Source organism: Leopardus geoffroyi, chromosome E2, assembly GCF_018350155.1.
Source record: "Leopardus geoffroyi isolate Oge1 chromosome E2, O.geoffroyi_Oge1_pat1.0, whole genome shotgun sequence".
Lineage (NCBI taxonomy): Eukaryota > Metazoa > Chordata > Mammalia > Carnivora > Felidae > Leopardus > Leopardus geoffroyi.
The window spans coordinates 1,408,447-1,425,036 of NC_059335.1; the positions used below are offsets into that span (position 1 = coordinate 1,408,447).

General features: G+C 45.5%; 2 protein-coding genes across 3 annotated transcripts in view; one reads left to right on the forward strand and one right to left on the reverse strand.

The window, feature by feature from the left end:
* Positions 1 to 16,590, reverse strand: part of LOC123577872 (zinc finger protein 304-like) — a 573,883-nt gene that overhangs the window by 300,612 nt on the left and 256,681 nt on the right. The window lies entirely within an intron of this gene.
* Positions 2,409 to 11,902, forward strand: LOC123577933 (zinc finger protein 416-like). The gene is given in 4 exon segments (XM_045440383.1): positions 2,409 to 2,663; positions 5,367 to 5,493; positions 10,310 to 10,708; positions 10,711 to 11,902. Coding segments are annotated over 4 exon segments (819 nt in total). The 5' UTR covers positions 2,409 to 2,630; the 3' UTR covers positions 10,971 to 11,902.

Sequence of the window (16,590 nt, forward strand, 5' to 3'; positions counted from 1 at the left end):
AGTGTTTGTTTGAGTCCTGCTTTCCATTCTTTGGGTTGGATACCAGGAGTGTTAAATGCTAGGCCCAATGGTATTTCCACACTCAAGTTTTTGAGGAGCAGCTAAACTGGTTTTCACATTGTTCAATCTCACACTGCACTATTTTACATTCCCATCAGCAACAGATGAGGGCTCCAATTTCTCCAATTTTTCTAAGGCTTTGTCAATACCATTTCTGCCCCACGGCCATCCTGGTAGATGTGGAGTGATACCTCATCATGGTTTTGGATAAAATTTCCCTAATGAACCATTCTGTTAACATTTTAAGTAACTCACACCTGCTGTTTTCCACGATCCCTTTCCTCACCTATTTTCCCCTATCTACTGACCTTCCATCAGTATATAAATAGGGACTAACACCTAGAAGGAAACCTTTCTTGCTTCTATCACCTCCTTAATGCTCTATTCCATTTCCTGATGCTCCAGAATCATCTTCCCCACTGCCCATCCCAATCAACCTTGCAGCCCACACATTAAATTCCCTCCTCCACTCTCTTTTCCATTCCCCAAATGAAGTCAAGGAAACCCATCTTTCTTCCAGTGTGAGTAAACTACACATAGCAAAATACATATCCAACAGGAAACAGACACATCCTGTTAGAAATAAAGGTAATATATGGCTTGAGCCCGTTACTTTGGGATTTTCTTCCTCCTTTATTCAACTCAAAAGATAACCTTCCTAACTCAAGTAAGACTTCTAGAAGCGGCTCCTACTTCAAGTAAGATTTCTTCCAGCCCTTAAATAGGTTAGAAGTTTCATGCTGTACTCTGTGGATTTCCATGTACTCAGAGCTCAGGGTGAGGAGGAGTCTGGAATCCCTACGTAAGCCCAACAGAGAACGGGGTATGGGCACTGAAGAAACCTCAGTAATCTGCGTGGGGTCGCCAAGGTGTCTGGAAAAAAAAAAAAAAAACAAAAAAAACTAACCTGTGCAGGTGCTGGATGAGACTTCACAAGGCTGGGCAAAGAACTACTACTGCTGGGGCAGGAACCGCTGCAGATGGCACAGGCCACACAGTGAGGGTGCTATTAGAACCCTGCAGGGAACAAAGGCAACAATGACCCCCCTGCTGTTTCCACTCAGGTTGCCACCCCATTCTACTACCCCACAAGCGGTTCTCACCCTTTGACTTATCAAGTATTTTTCAAGTTTCTGTTTTAAAAGCATTCACCATTGCTTTGGGTTGCTTTCCAGACACCCCTGCGGGAAGCCGCACGGGGGGCGGGGACTTGTCCCGGCTGGGGCCTTGCTTGCATGGACTTAGGCTCAAGGGCAGGTGGGTCTTGGAGGCAGCAGGAGCCCACGCTGAAGGTAGGTTCCGCTTGGGGCTCTCAGTGCATCTGTTTCCCTGAGGGAACCTGGTTAATTCTTTCCCTCCGCAGACAGACATGCTCATCAGGTCAGCGGGCCAGGTGTGATCTGAGGTCGCATCTGACCGGGGACAGCGTGGGCTGGGCACAGCGGAGATGGAACTTCAGACCCCAAGGTGCCGGTGGGCCCCATGGAAGCTCGGGTGGAGGGCTGGGCAGCGCGGGGGTCCGGGGACACACCTAGAGGGCGTGGGCACCTCCTCAGAGGCCCCCGAGTCTGAGTTCCCCCTTTCCACCCAAGGGGCTTCCGGGGGCGCCCGCCCGGGTCCCGGGAGCGGTGAGGGCCGCGAGCTGCCGCCGAGGGCCCCCCAAAGGACAGCGGAGAGTTGCGGGCGCGCGCTGATGTTCCTGGGTGTCGGGCTCCTCCCGACAGGGCTCCCCTGGGGCCCTCAGGCTCCAGGCGCCGGATTTCCGCCGCGGATCCCGGGGGCAAAACGCCCCCGCCTCGGGCCGCAGACCTGAGCCGCCAGCGACGCGTCCGCGCGGCTCGTGGGGAAAAGTGCGCACCTGTGCCCGCCGAGGCCAAATCTCGACCTTTGTGGGCGACCCGCGGGAAGCGCACACAGTGCCTCCGGGCCTGATCCGGGTCTTTAACTCGTTCTGAGACGCGGGGCCGGGCGCGTGGGGAGCGGCTCCGGGACTGGGGAGGGGGTAGGCACGTCCGGCACTGGGCGCTTCCCCGGGGGAGACCTCCCACGTCGCCCACGACCACGTCGCCCACGACCACCCCGCTCAGCCGAGGGGCGCCCGGGTGCGGGTCGAGCTTCCGCGAGGGGACCGTCCCGGGGCCTCTCCTCACACCTTCCTAGACGGTGTCTGTACTCCGCGAGCAAACGTGGCCTCGGGCCTCCGCGAACCTCGTGCTGAGCGCCACCGTGGGGACTACATTACCCATAATTGCCAGTGCCGCGTGCCCAGAGCGTGCAGCCAATGAACGCGCAGAAATAGGGGAGTTTCCGCGTGTGGAAGTGGAGCTTCGGGGCGGGACTTCCGGCACCCCTGAGGCTGCAGTCACTTTGCTTTCGCGCGCAGGCGGGATCTGGGACCTTTAGGAGCGTGCAGTCGGGTCCGCGGTGGTGAGAGCCAGAAGGCGGTAGGGGTGGGGTTGTCCCCACTGCACAGCAGCTGGTCTGAGGGTCGGAGGCGGTGGTTGACAACTGTGCACGAGTCCCGTCTCTGTCGCCGACCTCTTAGGACCCCTCTGTACCTACAGAGTCGGATGGCGGCGGCCGCGCCCCGGGACCCGACTCAGGTAAACGCGCGGCCTCCAGGTCCTCCCCGCCCTTCCTCCACCCAGGCCCTAAAGGCCCGTACACGAGGTGCCTGCTCGCGTCCCTACGGCCCAGGCCCAGGGGTCCGGGTCAGTGGGGAGATAATGTGTGACGTCCCCATTTCTTTCTCTTTTCTTTTCTCTTCTCTTCTTTTCTCTTCTCTTCTCTTTTCTTTTCTTTTCTTTTTTCTTTTCTTCGTCCCCGTTTCTGAAAGCCACCGTTGATGAGATGTGAGAGTGTTACAGGCAGAGAGACTGGTTTGCAGGGGCAATTGATCCAGGAGCAAATGCTCCTGTAGTGCCTAGATGAAGAGTTTCAACTTAATTCTCAGGATGCCGGGAGCCATGGAGGGTTGTGAATAGAAGAGGCACAAGATCTGAATTAGGCTTCTCAAAGTTTTCAAAAAGTTATTCAGAGTTAGAACAGACCGGAAAGAAGATGATAATTCCGAGGCACAGGGAGTTTGAGTCCTTGGCCAAGGTCACGCAGTTGTAAGAGTCAGCACTGGGGACTGAGGCTCAGAGAGAATGTAGTCATCCCAGGTCACCTGGCTCCAGGGCCGGGCAGGGGTGCAGGGGAGCCCATGGAGCCCTGCCATGGTTACATCCCTCGGGTGACCCTCCTCCTTGCACAGATTACCAAGACCAGAGAAGCACTTATGGACTGTAGGAAGGTGAGCGAAGGATATCCCAGGCCCTCAATGGTCCTGAGCCCCCATCTTGGTCTCTGGAATTGTGTCCTGAGTCTCTTTGCCCGCCACTCTTCCACTCTTTTTGGGCCTGGAGACCCAGGGTCATAAATCCAGGCTGGAAGTTATATGGAGAGGTCCCTATTGCTGGCAACCAATACAGTGAGGTAAAAGATTGTTCTAGACAGAGGTATTGGAATATGTTCATGCTAGGAGGTGAAGGTGTGTTAGTTCAAGGAACTGCAGTTCCTCTTCTTCTCATGAGAGAGAAGAGAGAACAGAGAGCAGATGGGAAGGGGTCGGGCCTGGAATGGCTCCATGAAAAGTTGGGTGTCTCTTCTGGAGGTGATGGGGAGAATAGGAGGTTTGGAGCAGAGGGAGGTGATCTGACCTCGGTCTCATCAGGACCCCTGAGGCTGCAGCCTGGAAAAGCGAGAGCAGATACTCTTGGGGGGCCAGGGATGATGGGAAAAACAGGTAACTTGCAGTCCTTGAGGTGAGTGCTGGTGGTTGTACCGGGGTGCTGGCTGTTGAAGTGGGAGAGCTGGTTGGATTCTGGATCAGTTTTTAAATTAGGCCTGGCCAGAATTTCAGATTTTGAGAAAGAGAGAGAAAAAGGTAAAGAGTTGTAGGGCTCAGCAGCTGGAAGGGTGGAAACTCCCTTAACCAAGATATTAAAGTTGGTAGAAAGATTAATTCTCACTGGGGAGATGAGTTTTGTTTTTGGCTATCTTAAGACTCGGAGATGTTTCAGAGAAACACGTGTGGAGAACAATTAGTAGATGGCCACAAAGGTCTGGAACTCTGAGAAGGGGTTCAATAGGGAGACGTCCAGAAGGTGGTGGTGTCTGCACCGGGGGTAGCTTGGGTCCCAATTAGGAGGGGGATCCTTGTCATCATGATAAAGGTCACAGCAAGGGGAGCTGGGAGCTGTGACTGTCATGCCTGGGCATCTGGGTGGGGTGCTGGGCCTCATAAACACAGCTGAGAGGGAGAAATGGCTGTGGGAAGGTTGTGGGAGAGGACAACCTGTCAGGTGGCCAGGGCTTCCACAGGAAGCGTGGACATAAGGGGAATGCGGGCGCACAAGAGTAAGTGAGGCAAGACGACACTGAGGCCCACACTAGTGTTTATTCGTACTGCGGACTTACCAGGAATTTATTGTGTCTCTTGGTGTATCCTAGCTGTTGCAGTCAGGCTGGCAAATTACCACCGGGGCAGAAGTATCATCTAGGAGCGTCGCTGGGGCTGGGGTAAGAGACCTCCGGGGCTGGGCTTTGACTGCTGGTTTGATGGATAGGAAGGCAGTGACTGGTGAGGGGACATCACATGCACCACGAGTGGAAGGGAGCCCTGGGGTCCTGAGGTCTGCAGGTGGTTCTTGGTGGCTGGGGTTGAAGCAAGGAGCAGAACCGGGTGGAGAGGCCTGCAAGTGGGTTTTGTCCCCTCCGGTAGCAGGGATCAGTGGAAGTCTGGGGTAGCGCTGGGTCCTTTTGGAATTTGCCAAACACCACCTGGATGTCATAAGCAGGTAATGCTTGCCATTACCAGGGTGATGCTTCTGGGTAGGAGGGGAGAAGTGGTTTCCAGAGCAAGACTATGAGAGAGGTGTGGTGGCAGTAGTTTCATGGAGAGAGAGCGTGAACTGAAGGACCTAGGGCTGTGACTTTGAGGACGTAAGGGTGGAGAGCGAGCCCGTGTTTGGTTGTGTCTCGGAGGCACAATCTGGGAGACCCCAGACAAGAGGACGTATGTCCTAATGCCAGGCTCAATATTTAGATGGCACCTCCCTGCCCACAGGCCGGTTGTTGCTGTGGGCAGTGACAATGATCATGATACTGTGAGAAGAGAGCAGGTCTCTCTGGCTCCAGGACCTGATATGTCTTCCATAGTGGGGACCGCTGGAAGGAGAGGGGGCATGGAATGAATGTCGGGGTGAAGAAACTCAGAGTCGTAAAAAAGCTGATCAAGGAATGATCTGTCCCCATCACGGCAGGGCTGTGTGACTTTTGAGGACGTGGCCATTGACTTCTCCCAGGAGGAGTGGGGGCTTCTTGATGAGGCTCAGAGACGCCTGTACCACGATGCGATGCTGGAGAACTTGGCACTTACAGCTTCGCTGGGTAAGGCCTTCACACGCACCCCAGTATCCTGGTTTTTGTCCATTGTCTTTTACCTCCCGGGCAGCTCTGCCCTTTCTGCAGCCAAACCATGGGTCCTGCTCGCTTCGCCATTTTCTTTTTTAAATTTTTTTTTTTTTTCAACGTTTATTCATTTTTGGGACAGAGAGAGACAGAGCATGAACGGGGGAGGGGCAGAGAGAGAGGGAGACACAGAATCGGAAACAGGCTCCAGGCTCTGAGCCATCAGCCCAGAGCCCGACGCGGGGCTTGAACTCACGGACCGCGAGATCGTGACCTGGCTGAAGCCGGACGCTTAACCGACTGCGCCACCCAGGCGCCCCTCGCTTCGCCATTTTCTTGGCACACGTGTCATATGGCTGACCATAGTTGTGTGCACTGCCCTGAGAAGACCTAAGTCCCATTGCTCCAGGCATTCAGGGAAGGGTCTGGGATTCAGGAGTCTTGCTGTCACCTAACGCACCGTAACCTTGTTTGCTCTCTCCCTGGCAAGATGACTGTGTCCATGGCACCTTGTGTTCCAAGTGCTTAATTACGGATAGAGTCAGTGGTTTTAATAATACTGATGTTGGTAAAATGTAAAACACAAAGGATAAACCCTAATGTAAACTGTGGACTTTAGTTAGTAATCATTCCTTTGTCAATGACTATAAAATGTGAAACACAGGGCAAATGATATTGATGTTGGATATGGGGTCCTGGTGGATAGAACAACATTTAGGTTACAGTAGCCCACCATGAGGTACCCTTTAATTTTTCTAGATTTAAGAACAGGTACAATCGAGTTGTAGGACAGAGGAGTAGTGAGGATACTCTCTTTTATTTATTAGATTTTATATAGCAAGTTTTAATCCCTGGAGGCCCTGTTTTAACTTACATTGGGCCATATTAACATTTTACCTGGGTTGGAGGTGGGGGGCTATGGGATCTCATTTTATTGAGCCCATCTCTGTCAGAGACTTGCATTAATTTAAGTGTATTCATCATGTTAGAGCATCTGTGCCCAATATGGGATATTTCTGGGTCTTAAGACACTGGGAAATTTAGGGAAGGCTAGTGTTCAAATGAGGCATATCTGTTTCTGTTTTATATCTGGTTACTTTCCTGAGTATAGGAGTACAGTGTGTAAAAGTAGTGGGATTCCCCAGATAACAGTTTGAGCCCCAGTAATGATTAGGTTGATGAGGTTTCGGCTTTGGTGCCTTTTAGTAAATGATGTTTAAACCACTTTACTGAGGAATTATTGACATGTCTAAAAACTGTATATATTTTATGGATACAATTTGATGGGTTTGGGGATAAGTATATACCTGTAAATACATTACCATCAGCAAAGCCATAAACATATCCATCCCTCCCTAAATTTCCTCCCAACCCTTTATTATTATCTTGATCATTTGTGTGTGAATGTGTGTGTGAGTGTGTTAGCAAATTTTAAATATACAGTAGTCCCCCCTTACCCATGGTTTCTCTTTCCATGGTTTTAGTTACCCACAGTCCACTGCAGTCTGGAAGTAGATGATCCTCCTTCTGATGTATCTTCAGGTCAGTAGAAGCCTCACGCTAAGTCACAGTGCTTGTGTCATTCATCTATCCTATCACATAGGCATTTTATCATCTCACACCTTTACAACAAGAAGGTATGGTAGAGTAAGGAATTTTGAGAGAGACCACATTAACATAACTTTTATTATAGTATATTATTATAGTTCTACTTTCTTATTATTATAGTATGTTATTGTAATTGTTCTACTTTCTTATTAGCTATTGTTAATTTCTTACTCGGCCCAACTTATACATTAAACTTTATCATAGGTGTGCATGTATACGAAAAAGTGTAATGTAGACAGAGTTCAGTACTATCCGCAGCTTCACGTCTCAACTAGGGATCTTGGAATGTGTATCCCTCAAAGATAAGGGAGAACTATTGCACATTACGGTACTGTTAGCTATAAACTGCTGTATAGTAGGTCTCCAGAACTTACTCATGTTAATAATTGAAATTTTGTACCATCACTCCTCCATTTCCTCTTTCCCCAGGGCCCCCTTGTCAAGATTAGTTGGTCATATATTTAGGGGTTTATTTCTGTGCTCTCTATTCTGTTCTGTTGGCTTATGTGTCTGTTTTTATGCCAGTACCATACTGTTTTGATTACTATAGCTTTGTAATATAATTTGAAATCAGGAAGTGTGATGCTTTCAGCTTTGTTCTTCATGCTCAGGAGTGCCTTGGCTATTCAGGGTCTTTTGTGGTTCCACCCTAATTTTGCTTGTTTTTCTACTTCTGTGAAAAATGCCCTTGGTATTTTGAAAAGGATTGCATTGAATCTGTAGATTGCCTTGGGTTGCATGGACATTTTGAGAATGTGAATTCTTTCAATTTATGAACAAGGGATATTTTTCCATTTATTTGTATCTTTAATTTCTTTCATTAGTGTTTTATAGTTCTCAGCGTATAGATCTTTCACCTCCTTGATTAAATCTCTTCCTAAGTATTTTATTATTTTTGAGGCTCTTGTAAAAGGGATTGTTTAATTTCTTTTTTGCACAGTTCCTTGTTAGCGTATAAAATGCAAGTGATTTTTGTGTGTTGATTTTGTATCCTGCAACGTAATTTACTGAATTAATTTATTTTAACAAGTTTTTATTTTTCTTGCCCAATCACTCTGGCTAGGACTTCCAGTAGCATGTTGAATAGAAGTGGTGAGGGGCGCCTGGGTGGCGCAGTCGGTTAGGCGTCCGACTTCAGCCAGGTTACGATCTCGCGGTCCGTGAGTTCGAGCCCCGCATCAGGCTCTGGGCTGATGGCTCAGAGCCTGGAGCCTGTTTCCGATTCTGTGTCTCCCTCTCTCTCTGCCCCTCCCCCGTTCATGCTCTGTCTCTCTCTGTCCCAAAAATGAATAAACGTTGAAAAAAAAAAATTTGAATAGAAGTGGTGAGAGTGGTCATCCTTGTCTTGTTCCCGATCTTCACCAAAAATCTTTCAGCTTTTCACCATTGAGTATGATGTTGGCTGTGGGCCTGTCATATGTGATCTTTATCATGTTGAGGTACATTCATTCCTTCCATACCTGATTTGTTGAGAGTTTTTTTGTTTATGAAAGGATGCTGAATTTTGTTACATGCTTTTCTATCTTTTGAGATGATGATATGATCTCTATCCTTTATTTTGTTAATGCAGTATATCACATTTATGGATTTGTGTTTGTTGAACCATCTTTGCACCCCAGAGGTAAATCTCACTTGGATGTGGCGTATGATCCTTTTAATGTGCTGTTGAATTTGGTTTATTAATGTTTTGTTGAGGATTTTTGCATCTAGGTACATCAGGGATACTGGTCTGTAATTTTCTTGTGTTGTAGTATCCTTATCTAGCTTTGGTCTGAGGGTAATGCTGGCCTTGTAAAATGAATTTGGTTGTATTCCCTCCCTTCAGTTTTTTGGAAGAGTTTGATGAGGAATGACATTAAATGTTTCATAGAGTTCATCAGTGAACCCATCAAATCCTGCACTTCTCTTTTGGGTGAAGGTTTTGGTTTTGTTTTGTTTTGTTTTTTAAAGGGGAAGTTTTTGATTACGGACTCAATGTCTTTATTCATTATCGGTCTGTCTAGATTTCCTATTTCTTCATGATTAAGTCTTAGTAGTTGTATGTTTCTAGGAATTTATCCATTTCTTCTAGGTTATCCAATTTGTTGATGTATAGTGGTTAATAGTCATCTCTTATGATCCTTGTATTTCTGTGGTATCAATTGTAATGTCCTCTCTTTCATTTCTAGTTTTGTTTGAGTCTTCTCTTTTTTTTCCTTAGTCTAACTAAAAGTTTGTCAATTTGATCTTTTGGGAAAAAAAATTCTTAGCTTTGATCTTTCCTATTGTCCTTCTAGTCTCTATTTTATTTATTTCCACTTTGACCTTTTTAATTTCCATCCTTCTGCTAACATCAGGCTTAGTTCTTTTCTAGTTCTTTGAATGCAAAGGTAGAATGTTTATTTAAGATCTTTCATTTTTTCTTAATATAGATATGTATCTGCTATAGCCTTCCCTCTGGAACTTTTTTTGCTGGATCCCATAAATTTTGGTATATTGTTTGTATTTTCATTTGTCTCAAGATATTTTTTTTTTTATTTAAAAAAAATGTTTAATGTTTATTTCTGAGAGAGAGAAAGAGACAGAGCACAAGCAGGGGAGGGGCAGAGAGAGAGGGAGACACAGAATCCAAAGCAGGCCCCAGGTTCTGAGCTGTTAGCACAGAGCCTGACACAGGGCTCGAACTCAAAAACTGCGAGATCATGACCTGAGCCAAAGCCGAATGCCCAACCGACTGAGCCACCCAGGAGCCCAAAGATATTTTTTGATTTCCCTTTTGATTTAATCTTTGAATCACTGGTTGTGCAAGAGTATGTTCTTTAATTTCCACATATTTGTGAATTTCCCAGTTATCCTCCTGTTACTAATTTCTACTTTTTGTTGCATTTTGGTCAGGAAAGATACTTGATATGATTTCAGTTTTCTTAGATTTGTTAAGACTTTTTTTAAGCTATCATATAATCTATCCTAGAGAATGTTCTCTGCACTCTTGAGTAGAATGTGTATTCTGCCGTTCATTGGAATGTTCTGCATATGTCTGTTAGCTCCATTTGGTCTGTAGTGTTGTTCAGGTCCACTACCTTTTCTACCATCAATGTTTTGTAAAATGAGAAAACGTCATGTTATACATAAAGTTTAAAAAAAACAAACATGATTAATACTTTCCCACCATTGTCAGCATGACTCATCAGTATTTCTCCTTTTTCAGTTTGTTGGCATGGAATGGAAGATGAAGGGACACCTTTTGAACAGAGTGTTTCCATAGAAGTTTTGTCACAGGTCAGGATTCCAAAGGCAGGTGCCTCCATCCAGAAGACTCACCCCTGTGAGAAATGTGTCCCAATCCTGAAAGACATTTTGCACTTGGCCCATCTACCTGGGCAGAAAATGTATGTAGATGGAGCATGTGCAGACCTGTACCAGCTTCGGGAGCATCACAGTGCAGAGAAGAGGGATGTGGGCAGGGCTTCATTTATAAAGAGCTGCATATTCCATGTGTCAGGGAATCCCTTCACCTGGAGGAAAGTTGGAAAGGAGTTCCCGGACACATTGGGCTTTCTCCAGCACCAGGTCATTCTCAACAGTAAGAAGCGAAACAAAATCACCAAGTGGGGGAGGCCTTTCCTTGTGGAGAAAGTCATTACAAATCATGTGAATGTGGGAAAGCCTCCAGCCACAAACACAGCCTTGTTCACCACCCAAGAGTCTCTACTAGAAAAAGGGTTTATGAGTCTAGCAAATATGGGAAGGCTTTTCACTGCAAGTACTCACTTGTTCAGCTCCAGAGATCCCGCACTGGAGAAAGGCCTTACGAGTGCAGCGAATGTGGAAAATCTTTTAGGCTAAGGGCCACCCTCATTATACACTAGAGAGTTCACACTGGAGAAAAGCCGTATAAGTGTGGTGAATGTGGGAAATCCTTTAGTCAGTGTTCCAACCTTATTGAACACTGCAGAATCCACAGTGGAGAAAGGCCTTTTGAGTGTGAGGAATGCAGGAAAGCCTTTGCGTGCAAATCCAATCTTGTGAGGCACCAGAGAACACACACTGGAGAAAAGCCTTATGAGTGCAGTGAATGTGGGAAATCCTTCAGACAAAGCTTCACCCTTGTTCGACACCAGAGAATTCACACCACAGCAAGCCCTTATGTGTGTGACCAGTGTGGGAAATCCTTTAGCCAAAGAGCTGCTCTCACTAGACACCAGAGAATTCACACCAGTAAAAGGCTTTACGAGTGTGGAGAATGTGGGAAAGCCTTTGGGTCCAAATCCAAACTTTATCGGCACAACCGAAGTCACACTGGCGAAAGGCCTTATGAATGTGCTGAATGTGGGAAATCTTTTACACAAAGCTACAGCCTTGTTGAACACCAGCGAATTCATGGCAGAGCAAGGCCTTTTGAGTGTGGCCAGTTTGGGAAACGCTTTAGCAGAAGAGCTATTTTCACTAAACACCAAAGAATTCACACTGGAGAAAGGCCTTATATGTGTCATGAATGTGGGAAATCCTTTAGTCGAAGCACCAGCCTTACTCAACACTGCAACATTCACACAGGAGCAAGGCCTTATGAGTGTGGCCAATGTGGAAAATCCTTCAGGCAAAAATCTGTTCTCATTCAACACCAGGTAGTTCACACTAGAGAAAGGCCTTACGAATGCAGCAAATGTGGCAAATCCTTTAGCCAACGCTCTAGCCTCAATCTCCACCAGAAATTTCACAGCATGGAGAGGGCCCGTGAATGTAGGAAATATGGGAAATCCTTCATTCCAACTTCCAATGTTGTTTAACACCAGAAAGTCCACATTTGGGGCGCCTGGGTGGCGCAGTCGGTTAAGCGTCCGACTTCAGCCAGGTCACGATCTCGCGGTCCGTGAGTTCGAGCCCCGCGCCAGGCTCTGGGCTGATGGCTCAGAGCCTGGAGCCTGTTTCTGATTCTGTGTCTCCCTCTCTCTCTGCCCCTCCCCCGTTCATGCTCTGTCTCTCTCTGTCCCAAAAATAAATAAACGTTGGAAAAAAAAAAAAAGAAAGTCCACATTTGAAAATGGGCTTAGATTTGAAGGAAACATGCCGTCTCCCTGTTCACTCTAACGGCCCTAAATAGTTGTGTGAGGGAGCCACATGCCTGAAGTTGAACCTCATACCTCCAAGCATCCAGGGGGGCGAAACATCCCCTCAGTTTATAGGCATGTGTGAGGCTTACAGGGGCTGCACTGCACGGTCCAGACCACCCAGGGCCCTTACCCGAATGCCACCACTGCCAGTTTTTCCAGTAGAAGCCATCCCACTTTACTACCTTGTACACTGCTTCATCGGTCACCCCAGTGTGCCTAAGGCAAGGCAAATGTCTATGGCCTCTCCCATTCCCTGGAGGAAATCTTGAGTAGTCTTTGCCCTTACAGTGATTTCCCTTTTCTGGTTAAGTATGAATATGACTCAGTTTGGGCCAAGAGTGGGCTCTGTTGGAAGCTTGCAGGGAAGGCTTACCTACTTCATGGAAATTGTTGGTTTCACATGACACTTGTAATTGATTTTTCTAGTCTTCAGGTCATCAACCAGTAACTATCTACCTCATTGCTCTGGTTTGTGCAGTAATAAAGGCCTTGTTGTTTAATGTACCTTTAATCTTGGGGGGGGGGGTGTTCACTGTTTGGCGTGGGTGGAAAACAGAATTGTGCTCTGTGGATGTGCTTTTGTGGGGGCCCCAGCTTTGTGCACCTCAGCAGGGATGACATAAAGACCGAGAGTAGCTCTCATTCCAGTTTTAGCCTAATGTGCATTGCTGCACAAGACCTAGGAACCAGTGCAGCGCTTCATAGTCCTAATTTGTGGACTCTATACTTGCTGAGACCATAGGACACTCTAAGGAGGGGTCCCTTGTTTTGCCAAGCTCCGGTGCCTTTAGGAATGGTGTGAATCTATTCTCTTGCTCCTGGAGGGTGCTATTGAGGGGAAGTTTTTCACCAGGTTCTACAAAGGAGTCAGTGTCCTGATGTTTATAATTCTGAAGACTGGCATCACTGTCAGACAACAGGAGCCAGGCTTCAACCATAACTGGTACTAATATTCTTGATGTGATTAACAGGCAGGGGAGGGGCCTGCAGCAAACCAGATGGTGTATGCCTCTTCTAAAAGCGCATCCTTCCATGTTCCAGTGACTATGCTTGTGAGGAATTCCAGGACCACCACAGCTGTGTGTCTTCTGTAGCTGAAGTCATTGTTAGAGCAAATAATCCAGAGTTTGAATTCTCATTGTCTTCCTGAGCTGTTGCCCTCAAGGGCCGTCCATTGTTCTAAAGGCAGAGAAATGAAAGAATGGAGATTGTCCATTGGAGTATTAGGTTGGTAAACCTGCTGGTTTCCAAAAAGTGGGCAATTCAGATTTTTTATTTTGAACAATGTATTAAGAAGGCTTCACATTCAGCATGGAGCCCAAAGCAGGGCTTGAACTCATGACCCTGATAGCAAGACCTGACCTGAGATCAAGAGTCAGGCGCTTAACCGACTGAGCCCCCCAGGCACCCCTGAACTACTTTTTTAGAAATTTTGAGGCATAATTGACATGCAATAATCTATACATATTTAAGGTGTACAATTTGAAATTTCTTGTCATACGTATAAACCCATGAAACCACCATAATCATGACAATGAACAACCGTGATATGTACCTCATGCCCTTTTATAATTTCTCCTTGTTCTTATCAGACCTACAGGGATCCAGGGATGTACTGTCTTTAACATACTAGTTTGCATTGTCTAGAATTTACATGAATAGAATCATAAAATGTCTACTCTTTTCTGAGATTTTCCACAGTGCATAATTATTTTGAGACTCCTCAGTGTTGCTTATATGAACGTTTATTTTTTTATTGTTGAATAGTATTCTACTTTATGGATTTGCCACTGTTTGTTTTATCCATTCATCTGTTAATGGGCAGTTGGATTGTTTCCAGTTTAGTGCTGTTAGAAATAAAGCTTCAGTGAATATAGGCATATGATTCTTTATATGAATGTGTGTTTTGTTTCTCTTAGGCCAGTAGGTCAGAGAATGTGAATGTTTCAATATTTAAGAAACTGCCAAACTGTGATCTAAGCTGGTTATACCCGTCTGTATTCCATCAATAGTACATAAGCTCCCGTTCCTCCACATTTTGCCAATGCTTGGTATTGTCAGTCTTTTTAAATTTATTTTTTTTAATGCTTATTTATTTTCGAGAGAGAGAGAGAGACAGTGCAAGACAGGGAGGGGCAGAGAAAGGAGAAACCACAGCAGGCTTCAGGCTGTGAGCCGTCAGCACAGAGCCCAACGCGGGGACTTGAACCCACGAACCGTGAGATCATGACCTGAGCCAAAGTCAGATGCTTAACCGACTGAGCCACCCAGGTGCCCCACAAGTCTTTTTAAATTTTAGCTGTTTTAGGGGCGCCTGGGTGGCTCAGTCGGTTAAGCGTCCGACTTCAGCTCAGGTCACGATCTCGCGGTCCGCGAGTTCGAGCCCTGCGTCGGGCTCTGGGCTGATGGCTAGGAGCCTGGAGCCTGCTTCCAATTCTGTGTCTCCCTCTCTCTCTCTGCCCCTCCCCCGTTCATGCTCTGTCTCTCTCTGTCTCAAAAATAAATAAACGTTAAATTTTAGCTGTTTTAACAGGAGTGTAATAGCAACTCACTATGGTTTTAATTGCAGTTCTCTGATGTTTCATGATGTTGAGGATTTTCATGTGTGTTTGCCACTGTGTAACTTCTTTAATGAAATGACTGTTAACACCATTTGCTTATTTTTAAGCTTTCTAGTTCTATCAGTCCGCCCACATTTATTAATTGGAATTTTACTATAAGGAAGAGCCGTCTCTTCTGCTTTTATAAACAGATATATTTTGGTAAATTTAGAATTTCGCAAGTAATCAAAACAGTACAAATTAAAATGAGGAGTAAAGGTTTTTAAACTATTAGAGTGACAAAGATCAAAAAGAATGGAAAACATTCAAACACAGCATAATTTTCCCATTAATTTTATTATCCTGTCATCTACCCTGAAGAATTTATGACGTGAATAACCACTCATGTATAACATGGCTTGACAGAAATTAAATGAAACTTTTCCTTAATGAACTATGTCATTTAACACATTAAAATTTTGCTATTAAATGTCCAAGTAGCAATAAATAGCGTATTTAAACACTTCTTTCCTACCTCATCCCTTAGAATATTATAATAGTTATAACTTATTAAATACATATAAATCCCTGAATAAGCAATTGATACACATTAATTCACTTAATCCTCAAAATGACCTCCAAAACTAGGTTATTACCATATCCATCTTATAAACTAGGAAACCAGAGCTCTTTTTACTAGCCCAAAGACTAACAGTTAAGCTTCAGAATCTAAATTCAAATTCAGCTGTGGACTTCAGTCTTTAAATTGTGTTAACATTATACAGGAAAATATTTCAAGAAATTTTAGACAAAGTTGAACATTAGCTTAATATGTAACCTAAAAGGGTGTTAATATTCATATCTGAAGTGTTCCTACTTTGCTATAAAGAAAAGTTAAATAAAGTTGTTTTAGGGGCACCTGGGTGGCTCAGTTGGTTAAGCGTCCGGCTTCAGCTCAGGTCATGATCTCATGGTTCATGGGTTCGGGCCCCATGTCGGGCACTGCTGAGGGCTCAGAGCCTGGAGCCTGATTTGGGTTCTGTGTCTCCCTCCCTCGGCCCCTCCCCTGCTCGTGCTCTGTCTCTCTTAAAAACAAATAAACATTAAAAAAAAAATTAAAGTGTACAATTGGTGTTTTGATACATGCTGGCTTACCCCCTGAAATCAGAGGTTTCCTCTGCTCTTTAAAAAAATTTTTTTTAATGTTTATTTATTTTTGAGACAGAGAGAGAGAGAGCATGAATGAGGGAGGGTCAGAGAGAGAGGGAGACACAGAATCTGAAGCAGGCTCCAGGCTCTGAGCTGTCAGCACAGAGCCCGACGCGGGGCTAAAACTCACGGACTGTGAGATCACGACCTGAGCCAAAGTCAGACGCTTAACCAACTGAGCCACCCAGGCACCCCTCCTCTGCTCTTTTTAACGCATCCTTCCTAACGTAAAAATGATAGACATATTTTACCCTTTGCAATGGATATTTTCAAATATATACATAAAAGAATATGTGTCATGAGCTCCATGATCCGAAGCCTAGTCTTTCATCATTGATAAATTCTTGGGTGTTTTGTTTCCTCTATCCCCATTCACATTACTGGGTTGTTGTCCTTATAATCCAAACATCTTCTCATTCAGTGCCTAATCTCTTCAGAGTGCATTTCCAAAATGTAAGGACTCATTTACAATCCTAATAACTCTTTTTCAAACAAAATATTTGAAGTATCATAAAATATATTGTTAATGCTCTATTTTCTCAATTTTCCTAAAATGTTTGTTCTTTAAGGCATTCAGATCCAAAATGGGTCTATATGGCTTTTACTAGATGTCTCTGGTCCCTACTAAC